The sequence below is a fragment of the Cucurbitaria berberidis genome (assembly GCF_010015615.1).
Source record: "Cucurbitaria berberidis CBS 394.84 unplaced genomic scaffold K460scaffold_2, whole genome shotgun sequence".
In the NCBI taxonomy this organism is placed as follows: domain Eukaryota; kingdom Fungi; phylum Ascomycota; class Dothideomycetes; order Pleosporales; family Cucurbitariaceae; genus Cucurbitaria; species Cucurbitaria berberidis.
The window spans coordinates 6,036,705-6,063,385 of NW_024468936.1; the positions used below are offsets into that span (position 1 = coordinate 6,036,705).

General features: G+C 49.6%; 12 protein-coding genes across 12 annotated transcripts; 8 read left to right on the plus strand and 4 right to left on the minus strand.

Annotated features, from left to right (window-relative positions):
- Window positions 1–204: 204 nt before the first annotated feature.
- K460DRAFT_330914 (ribosomal protein S16) lies at window positions 205–1,079 on the minus strand (the record flags this gene model as incomplete). The annotated part of the gene is made up of 3 exons (XM_040930789.1): window positions 861–1,079; window positions 497–680; window positions 205–345 (listed from the first exon to the last, which is right to left on the minus strand). The coding sequence occupies exons 1-3, from the start codon at window positions 935–937 to the stop codon at window positions 205–207; spliced, it is 402 nt and encodes a 133-aa protein (XP_040791751.1). The 5' UTR covers window positions 938–1,079.
- A 32-nt stretch (window positions 1,080–1,111) lies between these two features.
- Window positions 1,112–2,431, plus strand: K460DRAFT_305088 (meiotically up-regulated gene 182 protein). The gene is made up of 4 exons (XM_040929996.1): window positions 1,112–1,331; window positions 1,384–1,492; window positions 1,544–1,704; window positions 1,758–2,431. The coding sequence occupies exons 1-4, from the start codon at window positions 1,320–1,322 to the stop codon at window positions 2,184–2,186; spliced, it is 711 nt and encodes a 236-aa protein (XP_040791752.1). The 5' UTR covers window positions 1,112–1,319; the 3' UTR covers window positions 2,187–2,431.
- K460DRAFT_415603 (uncharacterized protein) lies at window positions 2,309–3,493 on the minus strand (the record flags this gene model as incomplete). The annotated part of the gene is made up of 1 exon (XM_040937742.1): window positions 2,309–3,493. Exon 1 carries the CDS (start codon window positions 3,419–3,421, stop codon window positions 2,309–2,311), a length of 1,113 nt encoding a protein of 370 aa, XP_040791753.1. The 5' UTR covers window positions 3,422–3,493.
- An 856-nt stretch (window positions 3,494–4,349) lies between these two features.
- Window positions 4,350–5,161, plus strand: K460DRAFT_394078 (uncharacterized protein). Its single transcript, XM_040935970.1, has 4 exons — window positions 4,350–4,567; window positions 4,639–4,728; window positions 4,777–4,832; window positions 4,912–5,161. The coding sequence occupies exons 1-4, from the start codon at window positions 4,475–4,477 to the stop codon at window positions 5,069–5,071; spliced, it is 399 nt and encodes a 132-aa protein (XP_040791754.1). The 5' UTR covers window positions 4,350–4,474; the 3' UTR covers window positions 5,072–5,161.
- Window positions 5,162–5,465: 304 nt separating this feature from the next.
- K460DRAFT_305093 (glycoside hydrolase family 76 protein) lies at window positions 5,466–10,315 on the plus strand. Its single transcript, XM_040929997.1, has 5 exons — window positions 5,466–7,182; window positions 7,235–7,515; window positions 8,800–9,044; window positions 9,100–9,582; window positions 9,630–10,315. The coding sequence occupies exons 1-5, from the start codon at window positions 5,699–5,701 to the stop codon at window positions 10,218–10,220; spliced, it is 3,084 nt and encodes a 1,027-aa protein (XP_040791755.1). The 5' UTR covers window positions 5,466–5,698; the 3' UTR covers window positions 10,221–10,315.
- Window positions 10,316–10,705: 390 nt separating this feature from the next.
- Window positions 10,706–11,654, plus strand: K460DRAFT_365106 (glutathione S-transferase). Its single transcript, XM_040933121.1, has one exon. The coding sequence runs from the start codon at window positions 10,877–10,879 to the stop codon at window positions 11,519–11,521; it is 645 nt and encodes a 214-aa protein (XP_040791756.1). The 5' UTR covers window positions 10,706–10,876; the 3' UTR covers window positions 11,522–11,654.
- On the minus strand, window positions 11,265–13,329 carry K460DRAFT_365107 (uncharacterized protein). Its single transcript, XM_040933122.1, has 5 exons — window positions 13,168–13,329; window positions 13,075–13,107; window positions 12,912–13,016; window positions 11,972–12,866; window positions 11,265–11,918 (listed from the first exon to the last, which is right to left on the minus strand). The coding sequence occupies exons 3-5, from the start codon at window positions 12,944–12,946 to the stop codon at window positions 11,676–11,678; spliced, it is 1,173 nt and encodes a 390-aa protein (XP_040791757.1). The 5' UTR covers window positions 12,947–13,016; window positions 13,075–13,107; window positions 13,168–13,329; the 3' UTR covers window positions 11,265–11,675.
- An 862-nt stretch (window positions 13,330–14,191) lies between these two features.
- K460DRAFT_428656 (uncharacterized protein) lies at window positions 14,192–16,227 on the minus strand (the record flags this gene model as incomplete). The annotated part of the gene is made up of 4 exons (XM_040938295.1): window positions 14,192–14,621; window positions 14,681–15,704; window positions 15,753–16,044; window positions 16,095–16,227. The coding sequence occupies 4 exons, from the start codon at window positions 16,225–16,227 to the stop codon at window positions 14,520–14,522; spliced, it is 1,551 nt and encodes a 516-aa protein (XP_040791758.1). The 3' UTR covers window positions 14,192–14,519.
- Window positions 16,228–17,201: 974 nt separating this feature from the next.
- Window positions 17,202–18,788, plus strand: K460DRAFT_415609 (uncharacterized protein). The gene is made up of 2 exons (XM_040937743.1): window positions 17,202–17,516; window positions 17,570–18,788. Exons 1-2 carry the CDS (start codon window positions 17,341–17,343, stop codon window positions 18,498–18,500), a joined length of 1,107 nt encoding a protein of 368 aa, XP_040791759.1. The 5' UTR covers window positions 17,202–17,340; the 3' UTR covers window positions 18,501–18,788.
- A 1,103-nt stretch (window positions 18,789–19,891) lies between these two features.
- K460DRAFT_428660 (uncharacterized protein) lies at window positions 19,892–20,930 on the plus strand. Its single transcript, XM_040938296.1, has 2 exons — window positions 19,892–20,248; window positions 20,297–20,930. The coding sequence occupies exons 1-2, from the start codon at window positions 19,909–19,911 to the stop codon at window positions 20,683–20,685; spliced, it is 729 nt and encodes a 242-aa protein (XP_040791760.1). The 5' UTR covers window positions 19,892–19,908; the 3' UTR covers window positions 20,686–20,930.
- Window positions 20,931–21,632: 702 nt separating this feature from the next.
- Window positions 21,633–23,065, plus strand: K460DRAFT_365110 (alpha/beta-hydrolase). Its single transcript, XM_040933123.1, has one exon. The coding sequence runs from the start codon at window positions 21,705–21,707 to the stop codon at window positions 22,908–22,910; it is 1,206 nt and encodes a 401-aa protein (XP_040791761.1). The 5' UTR covers window positions 21,633–21,704; the 3' UTR covers window positions 22,911–23,065.
- A 1,585-nt stretch (window positions 23,066–24,650) lies between these two features.
- Window positions 24,651–26,005, plus strand: K460DRAFT_404436 (uncharacterized protein; the record flags this gene model as incomplete). The annotated part of the gene is made up of 3 exons (XM_040936724.1): window positions 24,651–24,960; window positions 25,012–25,612; window positions 25,675–26,005. 3 exons carry the CDS (start codon window positions 24,651–24,653, stop codon window positions 26,003–26,005), a joined length of 1,242 nt encoding a protein of 413 aa, XP_040791762.1.
- Between the last annotated feature and the right edge of the window lie 676 nt (window positions 26,006–26,681).

Consider the following 26,681-nt stretch of genomic DNA (forward strand, 5'->3'; position numbering starts at 1 on the left):
TTGCCATGGCTGATGCTCGATATGAGCTTCATATTCATACACAATCTACTCTGTCCGTTCTTGTAACGGAAAGGACTATGTTACAATATCTACTTCTTCTCAAAAATTTCCCTAATAACGCCGTATAATGCAATGCTACCTCTCCTAACTTCCATCGCAAATCTCAACCGCTATTGTCCCATATCTTGCTACAATATACTACGCTCAAGCACTGGCTTCCTCGACGACCTCTTCCGCTACAGCCGCAACAGGTTTTTCAGGTATTATCGACTTGGCCGCTGAATCAGCCTTGACGACCTGTCCTTGAATCTGTGAAATGCGGTACTGCGGCTCAAGAATGCCAACCTGCACACAACATTAGCGCCTGTCCATCTCGATCACTAGTTTCCCCTTCACACGCATCAATCCAACATGCGTCAGTCCTCAGACGTGGCTTTGCCCTTGCCCCCTTCTTCCAGCAAACCACCCAACCCTCCAAAAAAAAGTCGCAACGTACCATGCTCAGTAGCCTCCACGCCGTATCACTCGGTTGTGCGCCTACACCGACCCAATACCTCGCTCGCGATATGTCCAGTTTGATATCTTTCCATGGCCGGCCGTGCGTGTCGCCCGGTCGGGGTGGTTGCGGCTTGGGATCGTAGGTGCCGAGGACTTCTAGAGGGCGGGAGTTGCGCGCTGTTCTGTTTGTTTGCGTCAGTCAAGTACTCAACCCGGTCTGTCTGAAGCGTTGAAGCTGTGAGGGTAGGGCAATTGGGTTGTGTAAACGGATTCTAGATCACGAACGATTGCGCAATGGACGAGACGAGGTGTTGCGGGCGGACTTCGTAGAGTGTGTGGATGGAATGGGGGAGGGTGCGTACCGGGCGTGTGCGACGACTATGTTGTAGAAGGGAGAGTGCTTCTTGCCGAAGCGAGCGAGGCGGATTCGTAGGACCATGTTGTGTGGTACTTATGTGCTTGAAGTCGGTCTTGCACGGCTCTTCGTCGTCGTTCGTGGTGTTGGAGGTTTGGACGGCCGTCTTTTTGAGTTTGACCGAGAATTTGCCGACGCGACAGGTGAGCACGTGAGTAGTTGTCCCCCAAGTCTGATCTTGTTCATATTATGGTAGTTCCGAAATTGTGAATATTGATGTTGCTATGTTCTCGTGAGTTTTCTATGAGCTAGGAACGGTGTGGGTGTTGGATCCTCTTATAATCATCGAGTTGTTCTTGTCATATGCCGGCGGCCTTTCGAGCTGTGATGTAATTGCTCGCCTCGAGCATCACATTGAACTCGTACACTACTTTTCCTTGTCGGGTTTGCAGTTTTATAACCAGAAATGGCGCTTCGAGTAAGCCTACTGTATAATCTAGCATTTCAACATACTAACGATCCTGTCTCAGACCCTCTCTGCCAAAAGCGCGGCGGCGCTCGATCAAGAGCTCATGTCCACGGGCGCATTCTCGATCGACCAGTTGATGGAACTTGCTGGTCTCTCAGTCTCACAAGCAGGTACAGTAGTCCCTGTATACTCCTTGTTGAATGTCCAATAACATTTGGAAGTTTTCAAGCTTCAACCTCTCAACAAAGGCAAGAAGATACTTGTGGCGTGTGGACCCGGAAACAATGGCGGCGATGGGCTCGTTGCTGCCCGCCATCTCTTCCACTACGGCTATCAGCCAACTATATACTACCCGAAGCAGAGCAAGAATGAGCTATATCAGGTGCGCAACGTGCTTCTACATTCATAAGCTTGATACGAACTAACAGCCGACAGCGCCTGAAGAAGCAACTTGAAGACCTCAGGGTGCCCTTCACCGAAGACTTCCCCGGCGCTTTGAAGCAAACAGATCACGTCGTAGACGCAATCTTCGGCTTCTCATTCTCAGGCGAAGTACGCGAGCCGTTCCCCAAGGTCATCGAGGCCCTAGCATCTACCTCTGTCCCTGTCCTTGCAGTCGATGCACCGTCATCATGGGATATAGAAGACGGTCCACGAGATTCAGGCCCGGGCAAGGGGCTTATGCCGCCAGCACTCATCAGCTTGACCGCCCCAAAGCCGCTTGTCAAGCAGTTCAAGGGCAGACATTTCCTTGGTGGACGCTTTCTGACCCCTGAGATGGCAGAGAAGTATAACCTGGATATCCCCAAGTATGAGGGGTTGGATCAAGTGGTTGAGGTGCTAGTCGAGGGTGGAAAATTATAAAGCGTCCATTTGTGGCGAGATAGGATGCCTAAATAAGCTGTTCCTTCTAGAAAAACGTAATGGTATTGCTATCTCCTAAGATACTACCTCTCTATATCCAGGCCTCTATTCCCAATTTCGCGCTAAGTTTCGGTGATCGGGTGGGTAGTAATGAATCCGTTGTTAGCTACCTTGTGCGAATCTGCCTTGACGTGAGCTGCAGAGCCATCTCCAGACGTGATGCTACCCATAGAGCCATGATATCTAACCCCCGTACCGAGTTGTATCTCTTGAGGTCCCTTCTGTGAATGTAGATTGAGGCCAAAAGACCTCCAATTCCTTTTCCCGGAAAATACTGCAGATGACTTGGGCGATCCACCATCCGATTCAAGAGCGCACACTTGTCCAGAATTCGGACTTCTTAATGCAAGGCTTCCTTTCTGTGCCATAGCTTTGATATCATTGAGAATGACAAACTCGAGCTGTAACTTGAACGCATAGACGAAAGAATGGAGCACCGCTTTCAGCGAAAAGTACTCGAGGTAATCGAGCGTTATAACGAGGACGTCGCAGAGGATGACGATGACTTGGACCCAGATCAAGAGAGCGATGGTCTTGCGGGTGTCCTTTTGAAAAGAGTTGCGAAGATACTTGCGGGTATGGTAAATGTACATCGCCGAGATGAGAGTTTCTTGGACGGAGAAGGCCATGACTTGTACGCGCTCCATGGGCGCCATGAACGGCAGATATTTGTCGTGCGTTGGGGCACTGGAAACGCCGAACTGAAAGACGATGGTGGGGACGTGGAACAAGAACGCATCCGTGACAATCATCGCGAGAGTGAGATTCATCCATGTTCTTTTGTGGACGCCTCCTGCGAGAAGCAACCCAAGCCGCGAGTACAGGACCACGGAAAATCCGGTCACCATGCCCACCCATCCAATCTCGGCAAGTACTGTTGCGAGAATCCAATTGCACTGTGGTACGCAGATTTTAAGCACAAAGCCGAGAGCGTGGATGGTGGTGCCCCATGTGCAAGCAAGGACCGACCAAAAGTAGAGGCCCCGGTAGCGCCGGAAGCTGTAGAAGATCCAGAGCGTCAGTTCGAAGGTCATCCAGATTGGTAGGGCGGTGAAGACGGCAATGATGGACCACACGGTTTGGTTCCAGGGGAGAGGGCCGGAGCGGGCGAAGGACCAATCGAATTCGGCGAGTGGAACCCATGGGACTGTGACGTTGCGGACGTGGGACGACATGCTGGAGATGGATGAGATAATTCAGGCCCAAAGAGTCAAGATGAGGAAAAACTGGGGGTTATAGAAAACTCGACTCAATCAGAGCAGGCTGGAGATAATTTCAAGATCTGACGAGCAGCTGCCCTTTAATCCATCTATCACATTCCTTGTGAGAGGCCATAAGGCTGAGAATCAGCTGCCAAGATTGTGTTACTCTACCAGACTAATTTTCGGAGGCCTACAAAAAGGCTTTAGTGCTACGGAATTCTAAAATTGATCCGAGTGTGGGTGGCCAGTTAATGTAAAATTATCAGCCGGAGTCGAAGTGCGTCCAGCTAACCTTTCGGTAAACCAAAAGTATAGCGTCGCTCTATGATTGTGGGAACACTTCGTTCCATTTCTTCATCTTAGAAACGAGCTGAGTAGGATTTGCGGAGTGCGTTAATCTGATGTGAGATCCTTGGATTACATATGGCTGACTGTCCAGGCTAGAGTCTACCTAGTACCGAAAGGGCCGGATGGAGTTGAAGCTAAACCATTTCCGGCGCATATGATAGAGATTCCAAGTTCTTGGCCCCTTTGACATGTGTGATAAGCTAATCTTGGTGGTTTTCAGCAGGACGTTAAACGGCCCCGATGCAATGCCAGCACTTTCCAAATCCAGCCGGGCTGAATCGCATAAAGTGCAGCTGAGCCAGGCCGTGTTAACAGCCCTGTATCAATTTTGCGTTGTGCCCTATCAATCTTGTGATATATATGCAGAGACGAGGTGGTGGGCTCATACATATGGCTTAATCATGGAAGAGGTGGGGGCCTATGAGCAATGATTTGTGTTCCATTCCGACGGACTTGCACCGCTTCGTGTGATCACCGGCGTGTGCGACGACAACCTTGTATGACCCCAAGCTCGAAGAAGCCAGCATTCATGGCATCTGATTCACTTGAGCCGCCCCGGATGTTGTTCGCTCTCTCAATATAAGAACGAACGTCCTCTTCAAATGTAGTCTGAAAGCACTATCAGACTTCCATACTCTGAGATAGCGATTAGTAAATTTTCATCGGCCCAACTCGAATATGAAGTATTGCCTTGTCGCCATTACAGTGCTCTTCAGCCTTACCGAATATGCTGCTGCCCTTCCCGCAGAGACAAAACGAACCGTCGGTGGCGTAAGTGCACACTTGCTTCCTAGCTTCCACCACTTCGCAAGATCTATGGCTAATCGTAGTTGTACTTGTAGATCAAGATCTGCACCGGCGAATACTGGACTGGCACTTGCGGTTACAAAGTTCAACCTTTAAACAGCTGCATCCATCTTGATGCTCCATGGGTATAGTGCTCCCCTCTCCCCCTTTGTATTGCTGCTAATTGATCACAGTATCACACCATATCCTCTTTTGGACCCGATCAAGGCACAACGTGCAACTGGTATAGGTAAGTTAGTGCTTGTATTATTTTGCTCTGTCCGGTTCATGGTGGAGTCCAGTAGTAGACTGCGCTAACGTCACATCAGAGATTATAATTGCAACGATCAGATCGCTTCGGGGATTGTGTATCCTGGGATCGATGATATGGACCACCCAGCTCCGGGTTGTCAAAAGAGGAGTGAAAACGGGCTTGAGAAGAGGTGCCATGGTAATCAGGTTGGCTCGTTCAAGTGTTGGGCTACCTAAGTATAGCAGAGGTCTGTCAAGCCCAAAATGTAGTAGATAGTTTTTCGCATAAGTTTCAATGATTCATGTCTCATTATTAGTGTAGGAACGCTGAGTACAATAAAATTTAACAGATACTGGTACAAACATGTACTAGAGTCCCTTTGATCCTAGTGCACTGGTACTATTTGAAGAGGGAATAACGCGTATATGAAGGTTACTTTTAAAAATTTGAGAAGCTTTAATAGAGTTAGAGATAGTGAGACATAGGTTGATACAGAATTTAGGCGCTGTAGTAACAAGAGTAGTGAATCAAACGCCTCGATTAAGCCTCCCGCGAACCGAGCTTCTTCCCCGCAATGCCGCGGTACGGTTATAAGCGGTGTTGCGATGCCATCGCTAACCCCATCTTCTACCCCAAACTCGGCATAAACATAGCCTTTACTTGTCCTTTAAACCGCACAGAGCCTTTGATTGTCGCTAATGTTGCGTTGTGATTATTCGCACTGAGCGTTCTAGCTAGTCATTTTAGCTACGCGTTCCGGCTCAGATTACGTCCCGACAGCTGCTCTGTCAACGACGTACCTACGTCCGTCCGCCGCAAATAACGCTACATAAGCAAGAGAGCAACTTTGGCATATAACCACCATGGTCCCGAAAGCGCCTTCACGAGAGGCCTTGATCTTACTCAGGCATACCATACGACCTTCGATCGCGGTTCGATCGCAGGCACAATGCCGTCTCCTCTCTACCACTGGCCGTGCATCGTTGCTTCCACAAACTCGAACACACCCTTCGCGTCAATCTTCGCGCAATGCCGCAACCTTCACACATTCGCATCATGCCGAGGCGGTCTCGATTATCTCCACCGCGGTCGAGCCTAGCTCTGCCGACTTCAAGGAAAATAAGCGCCAGATGGACGAGGCAACGGAAAACCTGGTCAATCTACATAATAAGATTGCACAAGGAGGGCCGCAAAAAGCAAAGGACAAGCACCTACAGAGAGGCAAGATGCTGGTTAGGGACAGGATAACAGCTCTGATCGACCCTGGAACGCCGTTCCTGGAGTTGAGCCAGATGGCCGGCTACGACATGTACCCGGGCGAAGACGTACCTGCAGGCGGCATTGTTACTGGCATTGGCACCGTCAATGGTATTCAATGTGTAGTCGTGGCAAACGATGCGACGGTGAAGGGTGGCACGTACTACCCGGTTACTGTCAAGAAACACTTGCGTGCTCAAACGATTGCCCAAGAGAACCGACTACCGTGCATCTACCTCGTTGATTCTGGAGGCGCGAATCTCCCAAACCAGGCAGATGTGTTTCCTGATGTCAATCATTTTGGCCGCATATTCTACAACCAAGCACGAATGTCGAGCATGGGCATACCGCAGATTAGCGTCGTGATGGGCCCCTGTACAGCAGGCGGCGCATACGTGCCTAGCATGAGCGACGAAAACATCATCGTGGAGAATCAAGGACACATCTTTCTTGCTGGTCCACCGCTCGTCAAGGCAGCGACTGGCGAGGTGGTCTCAGCAGAAGATCTAGGTGGTGGCAAGCTGCACAGCGAGATCTCAGGCGTGACAGACTATCTAGCGGTCGACGATGCTCATGCACTCGTCCTCGCCCGCAGGAGCGTAGGCAACCTCAATTGGCACCGCAATCAAACTGCATCCTCGCAGGCGAGTTACCAAGAGCCGCTCTACGACCCCCAGGAGCTCTCAGGCATCGCAGGGACCAATCTACGTCGACAAATTCCTATCCACGAAGTCATCGCGCGCATCGTCGACGGATCAAGCTTCTCCGAGTTCAAGCCATTGTACGGGTCAACCTTGGTCACTGGCTTTGCGAAGATCTACGGCCAACCCGTAGGCATTGTAGCCAACAACGGCATCCTCTTCAGCGAGAGTTCACTGAAAGGCGCGCATTTCGTCCAGCTATGCGGCAAGCGCCATATTCCACTAGTCTTCCTGCAGAACATTTCAGGCTTCATGGTCGGCCAGGATGCTGAAAAGGGTGGCATTGCAAAGAATGGCGCGAAGCTCGTGACGGCCGTAAGCTGTGTCGATGTGCCCAAGTTCACGGTAGTCGTTGGATCGAGTGCCGGTGCGGGCAATTACGGCATGTGGTAAGTTATCCTAGCACTTTGCTGGCAATTCCTCTACTAACGACTCCTGCAGCGGTCGCGCATACTCTCCCCGCCTGCTCTTTACCTGGCCGAATGCGAAGACGTCCGTCATGGGCGCCGAGCAACTCTCCTCGGTTATGGAGGCTGTCGGCAAGCAAGCAGACCCTGCTCTCAAGGCTAGAATCGAGCATGAGAGTGAGGCGACTTTCGGCAGTGCGAGATTATGGGATGATGGTATCATTCCTCCCGAGCATACAAGACGAGTTCTCGGCATTGGCTTGCAGATGGCGTGTGGTGGACAAAACAAGGGCGTTGAGAAGGAGAGCACTTGGGGTGTGTTTAGGATGTAGACCAAAAGTTCTGTTTAGCAATACACTGGATTTGTGATTTGCAGGGACGAATCCACCATGATCGAAAGGTTATGATGTCAGGTACTGGGGTCTGTTCATAACCATACTGTAGGTCAAAAGTTTAAATGTTCATCTGCGACACAGTGGACCAGTCCACAAAACCGAGACAGCCCAATATGCTCTAGCGGCTTGGCGCGCTGAGCCGGCTTCCAAGGTTGTGAGGCATGATCTCCCTAAGGCGTCGCAAGCGCTCCTTGGAAAACGCTTGGTCTTCAAACGTCTTAACGTTAGCAGATCTTTACACATTCTATTTACCTAGAGAGGCGCTATTCTGCGAAACATGTAAAGCGAACATGGCACCCGTTGGCACTCCGGTGAAGCCCGGCAGATGCGCGAGGCATCCAACATCAAATTTGCAGCGCGCCCCTCCTTGCTGCCGTACTCCGGGCCCGGTTGATGCATCCCTTCTCCAATTCTTGTTGCGGGCCTTATCCACCAAGAATGATGATCGCAGTTCCACATACAGTCCACATACAGTCCACATACAGTCCACTTAAACGGAAACACCAGGTAGACGTCGCCCAGGTGGCTAACAAGGCCCTGACCCGGAAGCTGCCAGCCAGTGGTAACGGGCATTCCCTCGTCTAACATCCATGGCAGTTTGCCTGTCAGGGCAGGACGGTTGGGCGGTTGGACGGCTAGAAGGAGGCAGGTATTGGTTTGCTGTCAGCAAGAAATACGAGGGTGCTGACGCCGTGTAGCCCAGCAAGGCGCCGCAAATCACAATAATAACGGATTTGCACCGCCTCGCTGCTGCACACGAGTTCCACATTCCTACGGTTCGGGTCAAGTGGGTAAGCGCGACCATTGTCAGCTCTTCGCCAGGCATAACCATCCGCTCGCTGTCTACTTCTTTCTTTCACTCGCTTTCCGCTGCCGTTGCCGTAACCGTAACCGTCTGTCGCCAGGGACCGTTCTCTTGTTCGTTTGCCACCACCATTTCCCCACCTTTTAGTCGCATCCAACTGGCGGGGGTCTGCAGCGCCGCACCACCTCATTGCATACACTCAGCGCGAGCTGCATACACATGTTGCGATGAGGTTATTCAGCCCTGCGCAAGCGCTAGCGGCGCTCAGTCTGCTGTCTGGGACTGTCGTGCGACAGCATGTCGAAGCTCTCACTCTTGATCCAAACTCCCCAGGTAACGCCTTGTCCCTGCGACGTCACTGACGTAGTCGCGCTTGCAATCGCTAATGCGACCACGCAGACTCAATCAAAGATGTCGCCTCCAAGGTTGCGAAACAACTCGTCGCGCAGTATGCCACAATCGACGACAAAGGCGCTCACGTCCTCGGTGGCTACCCAGGCATTTTGTACCCGCCATATTACTGGTGGCAGGCTGGAGCTATGTTCGGCACCCTACTAGACTACTGGCACTATACCGGCGATGATCAATACAACGACATGGTGCGCGAGGGCTTGATTCACCAATTTGGAGAGCATAAAGACTTGGTATGTACCCGCTATCGCATGGCCATCGCGAATCGCAAAAGCTAACAGCCTTTAGATGCCGTCGAATCAGTCCAAGAATGAAGGAAACGATGATCAGGTCTTCTGGGCCTACTCCATGATCGCCGCAGCCGAGTACAAGTTCCCAGATCCTCCACCAGATCAGCCCGGATGGTTGGCCATGACGCAATCTGTCTTCAATCAATTCGTAGGGCGCTACAACAAAGAGGTTGCAGATGGCAACTGTGGCGGTGGTATGCGATGGCAGATCTTTCCATGGCTCAATGGCTGGACCTACAAGAACACGGCTTCCAACGGAGGTCTCTTCCATCTGGGAGCAAGACTGGCCATGTATACAAAGAACGACACGTACGCAAAGTTTGCCGAGAAGGCGTTCGACTGGATGTCTCAAAGTCCCCTGTTGCCAGGCGATGGTCAGGTGTATGATGGAACAAGCATGACTACGAATCCCCCTTGCAAGGATGCGGACAAGACTCCCTGGACGTACAATTACGGCATCATGATCGCAGGATCCGCATACGTAGGTCATTGCGCTGAACCCCTTGGGTCCCTCGCTAACCATTACAGATGTACAACTACACGAATGGCGCTGAAAAGTGGAAAACCGCTTTAACCAACTTTCTCAAGCAGTCCGAGCGCTTCTTTCCCGATCAATTCGGTGGTGTAATGTACGAGGTCTGTGAACCCAAAGACCTCTGCAACAAGGATCAGGAAAGCTTCAAGGCTTACCTTTCCCGCTGGCTTGCTGTCGCTATACAAATGGCTCCTTTCACACATGACCTGATCATGCCTCATCTACTCAAATCGGCTGTAGCGGCAGCACAAACATGCGAGGGCCCTTCGCAGCACAATGGCGGACCTCATCAGTGCGGCATGCGGTGGTTCCAGCCCGGTTTTGATGGTAAAGGCGGCGTAGGCACACAAATGACGGCTCTGAATATCATCAGTGTGCTCAACGTAGATCGGGTGCCTGCACCCTACTCGAGCAACACGGGCGGAAGTAGTAAAGGGGATCCCGGGCTGGGTTCGGGCGGCGACCAAGAAAGACTACCCACTGTTGATGGTAAGATCACAACGGCGGATAAGGCAGGCGCCGCTATTGTCACCATCATTATGGTGGTAACCACACTAGCAGGTGTGTGGTGGATGGTTTTATGAGCTGGGTCTGGGAGCATTGGCATACTCATGGTTTAGGATCTGGCATGATGATGGCGTTTGGTGTCTTGAGAGGGCATTTTAGCGCTCTGTGCCGGGAAAGTACATGTACTAAATATTTTAAATGAGATATTCTTTTCTAGTCGACGCCGCCACAAGTGTTTTCAAGCAACTCAATGGAGTTATAAGAGCATCTTCCTCTGGAGCAATCCCTGTGGAGATTGGATAGGCAAAAAGTTGGGACAGACAGTGCGTTGAGAGTGCGGTCACGTTACGTATTGCAAAGGACGTTGTGTGGACGTAGGACATTCAAAAGAAATGGACTTCACGGTGACGTAAGCGAGCCGCATGCCTTCGCGGCTCAGGTTCCGCAGCTGACAAAGATTTCGGCCACTCGGACACTACGTTGCGCCCCTAATCCTACATACGCACAGCTTGGAGAACAGAAAATACGTAAGGCGTACAGCTGAGGCTTTCTAAGCGCGAAGCACGCATGTTTAGGCGAGCAACTGTCGTAGTGGGACGTACGGCTAAGCAGGTAAGAAGATATATATCAACAAGTGCTTTCCCACTTCCCCGTAGTAGTACACCACTTCCCAAAACACATTGCTTGCTACATCAGTGAAAGTAGACTTTGGAAATATCCCGTTTCACACACCATGGCACCGAAAATCAACCTGTACATGACCCCAGGCTCATGCTCCTTAGCCTCACACATCGCCCTGCACGAATCCGGCCTGGACTTCACCATCACCGACCTCAAAGCTAAAACCGGGTTTCCACCAGAACACCTCCATCTCAACCCCAAAGGGCGCGTGCCGATCCTCGATCTAGACGGCGAACTCATCACTGAGACGCATGCTATCCTGACCGTGATATCCGCTTTAGTCCCGTCTAAGAATCTTCTTGGAAGTAGCGCGATTGAGCATGCAAGAGCGCACGAGTGGCTAGCTTGGCTAAGTGGAACGCTGCACGGAAACGCGTTTGCTTGCCTCTTTCGCCCGAAGCGATTCATCGGTGATGAGAAACTGTACGATGCGGTGCGCGCGCGGGGGCGGGAGTGGGTGAAAGAGTGCTTTGAGTTTATTGAGGGTAAGCTGGAGGGAGGAAGGGTGCATGCGGTTGGGGAGGCGTTTACAGTTGTAGATGGGTTTCTGCTTGTGTTCTATCGGTGGGGGAATAGGACGCAGTTTGGGATGCGGGAGAACTACCCGAATTATGCCAGATTGGTGGATGGTGTGATAAAGAGGGGAGCGGTGATGAAGACGATTGAAATAGAGGGTATTGACGCGTTGAATGATTAGCAGGGGAAAGAGCAAGGGCTTGATGTATCCTACGAGAAGGTCAACCTAACTATAGGGGAAAAGATGGATTTAACTATTCAGTGTATACTCAAACGTCCGCCATAGCCCCTAGTAATGCTAGAAAAGATTCCCGTTATCTCCTATTACAGCCATTCTACGGACAGAGGGTACTCTGTGCTCGCCCATCCACATCCGAGCCATTATCGTCGTCGTCTGCAGAATCTTCCCCAGACTCGTCCGAGTCATCTTCGTCGTCCGTGGTGAACTCGTTCTCGGAACTATACCACATGTCGTGAACCATCTTACTGATCCAGAATTTGCTGGGGTTGGCCGGAATCTCGGAATCAGTTAGCTCCCAGTCGATCCTCCAGTGCCGTGGTAGTATGCAACGTTTGACCTGTCATTTATTCAGCGCGAATCAAGAGCGAAGTAGCTTGACCGGGAACGAACTTTCTGCAGAAATCGGCTCATGTTATAGGCCCAGACTTCCCGCGGCATGTCGAAGAAAGTAGTGATGTCCTTGATCACAAGATCCTCGTCGGGAATCATCTGATTAGGATGCCAGTGTCCGCGGTAGGTCCAGGATACTGTGACACATGCACCATTTTTGCAGAAGGCCTCGTAGATCTCACTGAGGGTCTCTATGAACTCCGCTAGAACATCGATGCGGACAACTCGCTGGATGAGGAGAATGTGTAGCTTAAACCCACTCTTCTTCTTGACGTCGAGCAAGGGTCCAAAATCCGCTTTCAAAGCCTTCTTGCGAACGTAAGCTAGTTCGGAAATTTTGTGATTGCAACCGAAAAAAAGCGGGTGTTTCGGAGGAGGAGTGCGGTATCGATCCATCTTGCAGTGTACTGTCAACTGTCGTATTGCACTCAGTGGGTCGAGGCCCACGTCGAAGCAATCCTCCGTCAGAACTCGCTCGATGCGGTGTGATTGACAGAGTAAGAACCCAGCTGTACCGAAAGCTTTGTACATGGATAGCACCACTTCAGTCGCAGTGGTCGGACCTACGTACTCTTCGCATATGTAATGAGGGAGGAAAGACCGCTCACAAAGCTGGCGTATATCGTTCTTGTCACCGCGAACGGTCGATCGAGCGAAGCCTGCTAGGGAGGGATATAATGTAATCGTATCGGAGTCCCAAGTAAACTCCGTGTGGTCTCGAGATGATCGGATCTGTGATCGGGCAATGGTATTGGGGAATGATCTACGCGGGTCGATATTCCAGAGGTGGTGGTAGATCATATCGCGCACTTCAGGTGGAAGACGCGTCTGGATTTGCGCTGCGAATTGCTGGTTCCAGGTTTTGCTATAAGGAATGATGGTGTCGCGGTAGACACTGTCTCTATTAGCTCTAGTCATTATGCCGCAGGACATAGCTTACTCTGCGAGCCAGTTGATGTATTGCCCACCAGCCATCAGGCGTTTCGTGATGAGACATCTCTTTTGCTCCTCGAGACGATCGAGCTCGCTATCGATGAGCTTCTGCCTACCGATTGATGTCAGCCCGCGACCAGTAGAATGAATCCCATGTGGTGAGAGCTTACTTCTTTGTGATCTCAATATCTCTTTGCTTTGCCCTGTTCCGACGTGTGAGTATGTTCAGCGAGTCGACAACGATTGCAGAGGCTGACGCATACCGCTGTAGTTTTGCAAGTGCAAGGCTCAAATCCTCGTCACTGACGATGCGAGACGAATTCATACGTCGAGATGCCATCGTGCGCAACCTTTCTGAAGGCAGGTTGAAGTGGTAAGTAGTGGAAGTGCAATTAAGAGTGACACTTGGCTGAATGCTGCCCTCCCAAAGATGCAGGGTGTTTGGGCGCAGTTTCCCTTCAAGAAGGGCAAAGCTTGGTAGGGTCCTGCGCGCTAGCGCGCTAATAGCGCGTTATCACATGAGACATACCGTGCGTGGTCTTTCACTTCTATCCTCACACTTTTCTAGAATGATCAACGAACCCATACTCCCCAGGGATATATTGAGTTATCGCCAGCCTGTAAAGACCTCCCATACCTTGATTGGGAGATCTTGAAACTGTCTTGAGGAGAGCTGCAATTGGCGGCTCAATCATCGAAGACACCTATACGATGTTGACAGCCTTCCTTGAAGCTGATTCTCCTACACATTCGGCAGCGTAAGCCTGATCTTGATGGTAAATCCAAGATACCTTCATCGATCCCTGTTCTTTTAGCGCCACGTAGCCGGACAGCTTCTTTGCGTTGTCGTATGTCCTCTTGATACACATCATCGGGGACAATTCCACTTTCCTGCAATGCTGCTTCCCATTGAAAAGTCAAATTCCAGTTGATAGCTGTAGTACAGGGGGTATGAAGGTCATGCCACGTGGTTGCCGTGTCCAGACCCTCAGGTTCAATAAAGTGGATGTTCGCGCCACCTCGAATTATTGTGGATATAATGCACCAATGTTCCACAGTATTTCCACTCTGGGACCCTTTCGGCCCTGTGACGTCCAGATCAAGGTCTATCGTGGTATCATCAAAGTCATCTTCATCTACAGGACTTGGGAAGTCCTGTAGATCAGGGCTCAAGAACCCGTCCATATCAGCAAGAGCCTCCAACAGCAGGGAAGACGAGGGCTGTGTTGATATATTAGGGCTGGAGCCTCGTTGGAGAGACAGCTTAATAGCTTCTGATGCCCCACGAGTTGACACTGTCCATCCAAACAACCAGCTAAGATAATTCTGCCATGCATTCTCAGAGTTTTGGAGAATGTAGTCTATAATATCATTCTACGATTCCGCGTCATCACAAGTAAGAAAGTGGCCACGAGTGATGATAGGGAGCTTTCGAGATAGATCGTCGATGGAAACACCAAACATTTGGAATGATTTTAGTAAGGTGACGTAGTCTGTAATTCTTTTTGCTCGATAATTCGAGAAAAGACAAATTAGAGCGAGGTGCATCGGCATTCGACCGTCGCTTTGTGTAGTTAAACATCCTTATTTATTTTAGCCTGCATAATTGAAGTACTTACTGATTCTGTTGATCCCAAGAAAGACCGCAGGAGTTCAGAAATTTGCATATGTCAAGTCTTCCATATGCAGCAGCAAACTGCTCTTGTTTAGCTATTGACTACTGAGTGGTAAAAATAGAGTACATATAAATCAAATCTAATGTGAATACACACTTACATGTAACAAAGTCCGACCAAGCAAATCCTGGCTTCTCAAATGTATCTCGCCGGCCACTAGTAAACGTCGAAATCGAGGAAGGTCGCCATCACGTATGCAGAGCAAGGCCCCGTGATCATCCGGAATGACTGGAAATGTCGCGATGCTCGGGCAAATCTGATAAAACCCTTGATGGTCCGGTGCTGTAGTCCAGAACAATGAGAGCCCACGTAAAGGGATCAGGTTCTGGCGCGGACGGAAATGAAGGCTAATTGTGAGGGTCGTGGAACCCCTATATGAGCCCTGGGTAGGCCCGCCAGCGGCCTCGATTTCGATCTGCAGATAGCCTAACCTTCCCTTACCAGCCCAAAAGTGGTGATAAGTTGGCCATGTACATTGTGAATTACACAAAGGACGGCGACCGGATGGTGGCAGTTTGGATCCATATCCGTTTATTTCGGAGTCGATAGCTCGCTCATTGTGGCAATTCAAAACGAGGTTTTGATCTAGACAAGAACGACTTTTATGTGACTCGGCCCTTATTCGGTGGTCATGATGTTTTTCTGGAGGATGTTGATCATAATCGCGACTAATCTGCTCGGCAACCTTCTCCAGGCATCCCCAGACAAGATCAAATTGCGTTTCTGACTTAATCGATATATGGCCAAGCATCGTCCTGAAGTCAGATAACAACTGAGCGCGTAGCGCCGCCGTTGCTGACTCTAATCTTGGCACAGAAGAGCTGTAGACCATTTCGAGACTAGATTGGATGGTCACAGAAGATTTGAGAGAAGCGTTTAGGTTCTGTGAAAGCTTTGCCTGGATTGAATGGCATCTTTCGGATATTTTATCGATCGCGGCGTCCTGCTGCTGGGACCGTTTGTCATTAGCCATCCTTTGGATTTCGAACAATCGATCATCAATTCGCTCTCGCGTCCGGAGGCTAGCGTTAAGAGTAGTGAACTGATCCATGATCATGGCGTAGGATAGGCTTTGATTTTGAGCAACTTCAGCGGATTTCTGGCGTAGGTCGAGGTTATCTTTACTAGACTAGAATCAGTCGTGGGACAGTCTGTCCTGGGTGATCACTCACAGGCCCATCACAACCAACGCTGTGTTCAGACTTGTCTTGCGATCATTCAGTCTTGCCAAAACTTCTTTCATCTTGTTCTTATCGAAGACCCACTTTGCTTTAGCAGCAAAGCCTGGTTTGAGTGCATGAGGAAGCATCTGCTTCAGCGCAGTGATATCGTCGAAGAACTTGCGAAAACACCCAGTAATGGTATCTGGTAGAACTTCAAACTTCTCGATCGCGTTCTTAGATCTCTCAAACTCGATCACGTAAACGCGGAGGATTCTCATATTGGAATCGACGTCTTGAAGGGCTGGGTCAGGCTATTAACTCATGTCTCAAGAACAAACTTGAACAGCTTACTGCTTCGTAGCGCTTCGATGTCTTCACCAGCATTTTTCATGGATGACAAGACATTATAGACCTGACGGCTTGATCGCAAAGCTACATCAGCTAGCTGAACAGCGCTCGCGACCGCGCCAAGAACCTCCGCCATGTCTCAAGGTGAATTAAGGTACTTCAGGTGACTTGAAGTAAAAAAGTGGTATCGGTATATGTTGTTAGAACACGTTGGAAGAACGCAAGGTATGGTGAATTAAGTGGCTTACAGGCTGAAGTGGGGCGCAATGAATAAGGTTGCAATGTGAGGCTGTACAGAACGCCAGGCTTGAACCAATCGCGTCATGATGTAGGCACACCGCCCACCCGCACGACAAAACAGCCATGAATTCAATGTCCAAATTCTCCTGATAGTAAATAAGCGCCTTTTGATAGGTACCAAGTGAATTTCACAGCTTTTTCGAACACGAGAAAGATTTAGGCCATGAGAAAATTTACTCTGCTCACTTGGACTGCCACAACAGCCGCTATTACTGCAACACCTGAGCAAGACATGAGATAGCTTTCAATCCCCACGACCCGTAAAATAGTACTTCCTGCTTATTAACTGAAGGGTTGAGTGGTGTAGCAATCAATATACGAACAATGTCGAGTGAGCAGCTTGATCCGTATCTGGCTCCGGAACTTGGTGCTTTTCCTATCTAGAGCTTCAAGAAACCTGTATGATATTAACAGACTTCCTTCAAGATAAACTCCCCCCCCTTTCGGCAGTGTAGACCCAGATGATGGTGAAACTAAGACACCTTCCTCAAACTCATCGTCATCGGCATGGCCCAAGAAACACTCTATGTTAGTACGAATTTCTAGTAACGGCGACGAAGAGGCTATATTACAGTTATCCAGGTACTTTGCTATCGTGTACAACTACTACGATCTTGATCGGCATCGCAGTCGGATAAACCTTCGCGGGCTGTTGGTGCTGTTGCTTGTTATCGTTGGTGGCCTTGGAGATCCAACCATGAGATCCTTGATGCCCAAGCCAAGACACTAACCAGTTATAGTAAAGCCCAACGCGGGGCCTCAAGAACCTTTGCACGCTAGAGCCCACACTTTCATCCTTCGTCAATCTACCACCGTTAAGCTTACGGAATACAAAACTTAACCAAACTAGTTGCAACCTACAGATCCCGAATTCTCACTAGTGTTGATTGTGACAATAACCAACCTTGGAACAATACCACCGTAATCATCGGCCATTGATTATCGAGTGATGGCTGACGTAAATACTCCACCTTCGAGCATAGTCGCCCAAAAGAGACGGCGGCCTCACACTCCTATGATGTGGGCGACGATACAACCGAAGCTCAAATACTATTACATAGATCTGGATATGACTCTTGAAGATACCATACAAAAGATACGCACAGAACACAAATTTGATGCCACGTAAGTAATTTTTTTTTACAAGGCTGAGGGTATATCTGTCTAAGCGTCCATAGCGACCAAATGTACAAAAAGCGGCTAAAAGCATGGGGGCTTTCGAAACAGGTCAAATCCGACGAGAAGGGCAAAGCTCTAGCAAGGATTCTTGGGCTCCATAGTGAACCCGTCACAGGCGATCATGTCCCGGTCCGGCACGACAAGCTCGTCCGATATGCAAAGTCTCGTATCAAATCCGGAGCATTGGAAAGCCATCACCTAAGCAGGCTGACAAATCGATACACTGTAGTGACCGACTATCGGTATGCAGCTGCTGAAATGCCGTCGGTGCCACGCTCTCCAGCACTCCCAGACCAGTTCGCTGGGTTTGACGTATTCCTGCGAGCAATGCAAACGTTGATAAAGAGAGAACAGGGAGAATGGCTGACCGGGCGCCAAACTTCTCCGGATGCAATATTTGGCGCACTCACAAAAGGCTTGTCACTCTGGCGCAACAACGCCTTTGCTGCAGCACGGCAATCATTTGGTCAAGCGGCTCATAAGACGATGGAAGACCTCCAAAGTACAGAGGTATCGGTATCACGGATAACGTACTGTATCAGTTCCATTTTGTGGGGTTCCGAACGTGAGCTCGTCTTTCAAAAATTCGTAGAATTTATGATAAACGCCGCCCTCGAAGTCCTAGGACCAAGATGCCCAATGACGATAGTTTTACAGCACTTGCAGGCGGATCAGAGTCTGGATGCGCAGGTGAGCATATGGGCGTGTGCTCTGGATGACTATAAGATCTCAGAACAAAACGTAGAACATTGGTGGAACATGGCGCAGCGTCGTTGGCGATGGTGTTGGCGCAGTGGAAAATTCGATCTCGCAGCACGATACTGTAGTCACGCTATGAGTGAAACGCGAAGGATCAACAAGCTGACTATCGACATGGAGTTGGAGGCGCAGCATGACCTGGATTCCATTGTGCTGAAAGCCAACACATAGCTACTTGGACAAGATTGGCGGATACATCCCAACTTACGAGAAAAAGTTCTTGGCATCAGGCGAAATATAGCCTACTTCGGCAGTAAAGCTATTTCTGGTATTGCGAGGCGTTTCATCGGACTCAGTTTAGTTTTCGGGGAAGTGCGATATCTGGCTAGCTCCAACTCCGGCTCAGCTCTGGCACTAAATAATGTATTGACTTTGCTTTTTCTTCGCTCTGTTGACACCTTGTATTCCTCTGGTATAAACTTGATAGAGAGTTCTCGTCTCGAAGCATTTAACTCGCGCTATTTCAATATCATTCTCCCATCGTGATAATATTTAATACCGCAGCTACAAAGTTTTGCTTTTCCATCGCTGAACCGAATTTGGGTATCTTTTCCACCTGTACAGCAGCTTGCAGACTTGAGCGCCATGCACCTGCAATATTCGCGTCTTTGACCGGTTTACACGCAGCCACTGTCACGGTGCATACGTTTTAGGTTGTGCAACCGAGCGATGTGCAGCAAGGCTGAGCACTAACCATGACCAATGTAAATAGCTCAGGGCGGGACGGGCCGGGACAGGGACAGGAGAAAACCGAAAGATCGCCTACGCCCCAGGATTACCTAATAAGCCACTGCCATCTGAATATGGAGATATTCGTGATTGAAGGTACAAAAACCTGTCATTCAAACAGTGTGGCAAACTATAAACATCTCTTTACTGCTATCCGTACAGTGTCCGGCTGAGCACCCGAGCATAGCCTTGAAGTTGGTGAGTTTGCGTTTGCTACAGCTTTTACGCCTTTTAATGCTTTTAATAGTACTGCAATCAAGGGTAGGCGACGGAAATGACGTTTCAGGCCAAATATTCCCGGCTGTCACCCTGCAGGCCGCTGTTTGCGTCGGTAGGATCGAAGCCTTTCCAGTGTGCCTCCGCAACTGCCAAGCACACTAATATCGCGAGGGCGGTTATTTCAGGGAACATTTGCATGTTGAAAATCCAAATTCGTCTCCCTGCATCACAGAAAACTGTCTGTGAAGGAATGATTTGATAATGCCCGATCCCCCCTGTCCAAGGCGTGGCAGGCTGTGAATTGAACAGTGTCCTATTGGGCAAGACATGTGCAGATTCGAATTGAGTGACGCAACTTAGCTCAGTTCAGTAAATTTCTCGCTGATCCACAGATGGAAGTTATGCCGCCAACAAAGCAGAGACGGCGGTTTTTTAATTCAAATCTACTTAAAGCCTTTCATGGTTCCTTGTCAAGATACTCAAGACAAGCGTGCCTTTCAGCTTTCGAGTTCTTGAATATCTTTCACCTTGACACAACGCCATAGCTCTTCTTATTGAAATAACTTCTGAAACCCCTTTCCAACTTCTGGCTTCAGTATTTCTTGCCCTTACACGCACTCCTTTGCTCAATATGCCTGGTCTTCGTCTACAGCACCAGTTGCTTGGATTCCTCCTCTTGGTCAACATGGCTCTTGCTGGACGATTCAGTTTTAGTATCCAAGAGATAATCGTTGGAGTGACTCGCGATTTCAAAGAGGATGATTTAGTCTTAGCTATCGCAGCCACTACAGGCTCCACTCCTAGTAACAACACCTGGTCGCTCGGTTCAGTTGAGGCAAATGATATAATTAAGTGGAACAACCTCACTCACGAAATTGAAGTCCCGGTTAGCGCATCCAACTTGTCCGTGGCAATTGGCATCATGAATACTCCGAATGGAACTGAGGTTACGGTTCAGAATGCGACATCTCGTAAGCAGGCCACATTTGCAAGCTAATCGAAAGCTAACATCTTTCAAGAACTCGTGCAAATTATAGTCGGAGCTGCAGCGAACATGTCAGGCACAGCGGGTCCAGCAGAGAGGCTTTTGGATATAGCCCTTAATTTCTTTAGCGACCTCACCAGCTGTGCCGGTCCTACCGTCATCGACAACGTCACGTATGCTCCAGACACCCTCAACAGTCTTAACCAAAGTCAAAAGACTTGCGAAACGAAGACCTATTTCGAAGAAGTAAAGATCCTCTGTGGCCTTCAAAATTCGAATTACACAGTCACGTACTGTCTTGAACGCCTTGATGCCAAACCTGTTCCGGCATCTGCGGCGGCAAGCTTGCTTCCAGGCCTTTTCCTGTTATTCATTACCCTTGCAGTTGCATGTATTTCCGGAGGCTACGGACTTCTTATGTAAGCTTTGAGCCTTATGATCGGGTTCAAAGAGTTTCATTCAGTTGTCAATGGAGAAATCGTTGAGTTGTGATAAGACTTTGGGCATTTGGACAATTTTTGAGGCTCAGTCATCATCCAGCTTTTCGTTTTCTCTACTCACAGATGCAGTTCGGTAACAAACGTATTCGAAGTATACAGTCACTACATAATATAAAATCCCATTCGCGTACTTCTTGATCCCGTTCCCTGACCTTTCAAACCGGATCGTATAAACCTGGAGGATCTTCAACTCGAAGTCGACTTTTGAACGGCTTGAGTCAACCTGTTAGCTCATCTTGGATAGCGTACTGATTTGACGCCCTAGGATATTTTTAGCGGCACTTTTTGTTGATGATGGGACCTCACAATTCATCACCAATCGTCAGGAACTCACTCACATCAGCCTGGTCTCTGCCCGCTGCATATTATTGTAGTAGAAAACCATTAGCCGTAGGTCCTGCCGACTACCACTGTCTACACTACTCGATGTACTCTTGACTTCGGTACCTGGTTCTAATCATGCTGTGAAGGTGTGTATGAATCGAATGACATATGAGAAGATGCATTCAGATAAGGAACGGTCAACCACAAAGTTTCATCGATGCTTACAAGCAACTATTGTGTCTCCACAGCCCTGGACCGCTAGGATTCATCTCTTGGGTTAGCGTTGACCAGAGCAGTAGAGGGGAAACAAGTGACAGTCACCGCCAATCAAGTATTTTCGAACACTAGCTTAATAACTCAAACAACGCACAACTCCTTATACAAGACAGCATGAACATGATTTAGGGAGGGTAGAACGAACGAGTGGAGCATGGCGAGACAGACCGAGTGTGAACGTGCGCCAGGCACATGATAGGTTCGCTAACCGCTAGATCATGCTGGTGCTAGAACACAACATAGCGTGTCCGACACATCCCACTTCGATCCCAAGTACCGAAACAAACATTGTCGCTCTCCTTTTGGCTTGTTCTTCGTTCCTCCTACATAACCCCAATTACTATGCCCTCAGCTTCCGCTGTGTTGAAGCCTCTCCTTGGCACTCTCGCTGGTCTCGTCGCGACGTATGCTGCCTTCATCTGTCTCCTCACGATCCCCTCGCTCCAAGATCATGTTATATACTTACATCGCGTCACACTGACCTGGTTCCAAGACGTCAATACTCCGGAGCAGTGGGGATTTCTTCGAAATCAGGTTACACCTTTTCACTTGACAACACCGGATGGGGAGACCTTGCATGCATGGCATGTCTTGCCATTAGAGGCCTACCGCCAACACCAAGCCGAGCTTCGCAAAGAGCCAACGGGGCTATGCTCAGATGTTCAAGAGCGACTATCTTTCAAATTGCTCAGAGATGATCCTACTGCCCAGCTGGTACTCTATTTTCATGGCGCAGCAGGCACCCTGGGCTCAGGCTGGCGACCTCAAAGCTATCGCGCGCTGTCGGCGGCGTCTCAAAATGTCCACGTGCTTGTCGTTGACTATCGTGGCTTTGGAACAAGTACGGGATGGCCATCAGAAACAGGCCTACTTACGGACGCTCTGACTTTGACTAAGTTCGCGCTGGAGACTGCAGGTATGCCTCCAGAGAGAACGGTAATATTTGCGCAATCTATCGGCACAGGCGTTGCGCTGTCTCTCACACACCATTTCGCGATGCAGTCACCTCCCACACTCTTCGCTGGCACCGTGCTTGTGGCGCCATTTGCCGACGTAGAATCTTTGACCAGGACCTACAAAGTCGCTGGCACGGTTCCTCTGCTCTCACCAGTCGCCTTTTTCCCTTCGCTCCTAGAATTACTCAATCGCTTTATAGTCACCAAGTTCCCATCTAAGGACAAGCTAGCGGCAGTCATCCATCACCTAGACACTGTTAAGGTCAACGATCGACACCGCAAATACGACATTACACTTATCCATGCCGAAGATGACTATGATATTCCATGGATCCATTCGGACGTTTTGTTCTGGCATGCAGTCAACGCAACGCTAGAGCCGCCATCATCCATGCTATTTGACCAATTAGAGAGAATCAAGGAAAAGAGGAAAACCCCACTTGGCGCTGGAGGTTGGGAGATGGAATGGAAAGGGAAGGGTGGCATGATACGAGAGCAAATCGTCAAACATGGGCTGCACGACCGTATAATGAGCTATCCCGTCGTGAGCCTTGCTGTATTGAGAGCCTTCCATAGTCAAGATCCGGAGTAGCGGTGTCGGACCTCAATCAAGAAATCGCCACTATTTCCCACAAGGACCTTTCACGAGGAACCAAGAGGATTTCCCAAGCGCATACACCATAGTTGAGCTACTGCTGCTTCTGTGAAAGTACTTTGATTGCGGAGATGTTTGTGATTACACGGAGTCCTGGTGCGTCGTGAGAGCGGTACGCGTGCAGTCGCTCCTTCTGTCTTGCGAAGACGTTGCGACCTAGAACACTGACATTGGCACACTTAGATCCATACCCTGACCATATCTCATAAGGTGAACGAGCCATGCAACATTATCAAGCTACCAGCGCAGTCAAATTACCGCGTAGTCCGGAAAGAGTTCAGACTTTGCTTAGTAAATCTTCAACTCTTGTGTAGATCATACTACGTAGATTCAAAACATCCCAGACTCACTTCAAAATGACAACAGAAATGGGTGGGCCTAGAGGCATTCAAGTAGCTATAGAAATCTATTCGATAAGTCTATAGGGCAATGAACCCATTCAGCCTACCTTTTCGCATCTCCAACCCACACTCTGTCACGACCGCCGGCAGCTAAACAACAGTCCTCATCTCATCAACTCCTCGGAGTCTCCATCGAAGTTTACCGCGTTTTGGGAAACTTGATGTTCAAATTCCGCAGACGCAACTGGATGATAGGTATTTCTTACCTGAGATTTACCTTTAATGCTACAACGCGCTTTCTATATTGCATATCCGTGCAGTTTTCCAATGCGCTTTTTAGCACTGATGCAACATCCGTAGTGTTTTACTATCCTTTCTAGTGTGATGGATCCATTCGAACGCACGTCGCGCCCAGGCGCTCCGTGCTTGACAATTAGATTCACGCGAACGGGTTCAAAAAAAAAAAAAAAAGCCATCGAGTGCTGAGTCGATAAAAATCAACAGGTATCCTGGTCACCTTCATTGACTCGTCGACTGCTCGCTCGCAGCATGATCTTCTAAATCCAGCTCGTCCCATTTTTCTACCAGTCTTCTCCGGCCAACTTAAATCAGGGTAAGAAATGTAGCAGAGGTATCGTCCTTACTACTACCGGTCATTGCGCCCCTCTTTGCTATTTTAGCGTGGCTAGCCTTTGGAAAATTACTCTACAAGCATTATAAACTAACAGTATGCGCACCTCACGAGAGATCTGCGAACTAGATCTATACAATCACAACCTATCTGCAGCGCCTTATCTTACGGGACAGCAGTCGTGCCTCCGCCAACGTGATAGTTGATCTTGATGTCGATTCGGCATTGCTCATTCTTCCAAATCGACAATACTAGAACTACGCAATCATGACAAGCTCCGTCACATCGACTATCTCAGCTTCTACTCTTCTTCCACGCTCCTAATGTCGCGGTGACTTCGAGTTTGACAGCACACTGATCGCTGTTGGGGATCCCTGCGTCGATCATCGTAGGTGCATCTCTCGTTCACCTTTACCTTCGAGCAACTTTCGTTGCTTAAGACCTCCTCATGCGTCTTTATTGTTTTCCTGACACCACCAGCGCCCCGACTATTTTTATTCTTATATTTCAAGTTCTCACAGCTCTTGCAATCTTGCGGTGACTTCCCCAAGCATCAATATCATGGCGTAAGTACTCTTCCAGTATGGGCAACACCTTTGGTGTTGTGACATCCCAAGACAAGCCACCGATGATGATGGTGAGATGAACTCGACTAACGTGTACAGCCCAAGGCGCGAGACAACTCCTCCCCCTCACTCCTCCGTCATGGAGTTTGGTCATCCGCCTCCTCCTTCCACTCCCGGTCCTAGCAACGGCAACAGCATCATCATGGAATCACAGCATACTTCCGTGCCCCCTTCTCCATATGGCCCGCCACCGTCGCCATTTGCTTCGCTCATGGCTCCTGTTGCGGAGCAGCCTGCTGCTGCAACCAGCAAGACAAAGGCCAAGCAGCGGGCGCGCACTGGAGCCGGCGTGAAGAAGGCGCCCCTCAAGAAGAAGTCCAATGGCACCAGCTTGAAGCTTGTGGCATCCGGTCAAAAGGCGCCATTCCGCTTCATGGATCTCCCTGGTGGTATGTATCATCTCATGATCAAACTCCGTGATAAGAGCTGACAAACATTAGAGATTCGAAACATAGTCTATCAGCATACGTACGCCAATCCAAAGCAGGCTCTCCTCGTCCACCGCCCGCGCATGGCATCTCTGCGCTCGCGCACCCGTTTTGATCGTGCACGCCCTCTTGCCTCTGATGTTATCGGCAACGAGCTTGACAGCGCAATCTCCGGCTCCAAGGCGACGCGCCCTATCATAAAGCCAAGGTCAAAGGCCGGCCTTACTCTGCGCGAGACTAACCGACCCTATTCCGGCCTCACACAAGTCTGCAAGCTGCTCCGCTATGAATACCGCCCGATCTACATGCAGAAGCAGGAGATTGGTATGGACCTGACCGATATTGTCGAGTACCTGCAAGCCTTCTACTACGAAGCACCTACCCGTTTCGCCAACCTCCCAGCTCCTGGTCGGCGCGAGACCGATTTGCCCTTTGGCGGCAACTTGACTATTGCAATCGGAGACAAGCCCAACGAGAAGGAGCTCGCCGCCGACGGGATCGAGGCCTTTCCGCTCCTAGAGATCTGGGCAAATAGTTTCAAGATCGAAGCCGGCTTTGGACGCTATCTAAAGGTCCACTACGCTCCTGAGGATGACGGTGAGGCTAAGGATCTGTAAGTGACCCGGCAAACTTTCCACTTGGAGAAGACCAAGTTCAGTTACTAAAGGTGACCAGGTACCGCCTGTTCGGCCGCTGTGTCCTGGAAAACCGCTCCTGCAGCCCGATGAATATCCTCTGGCGTACTATCCTGCGTAACCGCGCCCTTGCCTCTGTGCGCATCCACCGCAAACCTGCGGCTCGCCATGTCAGCGTCTTCCTTAGTACTTTCTCCCCGAGTGTCAAACCGTACATCCACATCATTTTCAAGAAGAAGTATGCTGAGCCGTGGATGACCAAGTTTGACTCGGCTATCCCCAAGGTTCCTGACTGGCTGGCCGACCGGGGATTCAGTGATATGGAGTACTTCGATGTCAAGGTTGGCGTCGAGCCTGCGGGCGTAAAGTAGACGTTACCTCTCGGCTACTGTCACGATTTGTTGATCGTGCTTCATTAATTAGTGATGGAGAAGCTTTCAGGATGAGGATCCAGGTTGCGAGGACGCTTCGAGCATTTTCCTTTAGCTACTATTCTTCACCATGAGAGACGTTGGCCCGAGTGGCTCGACGGTTGGCGCAAGATCTTGTGCGATTTGTTAACATCTACGGTACTCATCTATGAAGGGATTACCTGGTCTGTGGATGGTTGAAATCCGGTTGGAAGCGTCTCGCGAGATCGGAACGTCAACGTCATACCCCCTAATATAGCTCTTATCAGAATCCAAAATTCCATATTGTTTTCTTGCTAAATTGAGGCAGAGAAAAACTGCAGCAATGCTTAAAAAGTCGGAAGTTGATAGCGATGACATGATGGAGGAACTGAGGTGTTGACCAACAAGCCGCGGCTGGGGTTTCACAAGTCATCAGTCAGCTCGTGACATCGAACACCAGGTGTTCGCGACGCTTCATCAGGACTTCCATTCCGATACGGCTTCACACATTTTGCCATCCGCATCCAGGATTGTTAATCGTTGAGCTCATAGCATAGAGTCGGCGTGTTGCATCATGTAACAGCTGCACGTTGCCCTAATGTGTGATCGCAGCCGCAAAGCACGCAATCATGTGCCAAGCGCTCCATCGCTTTAG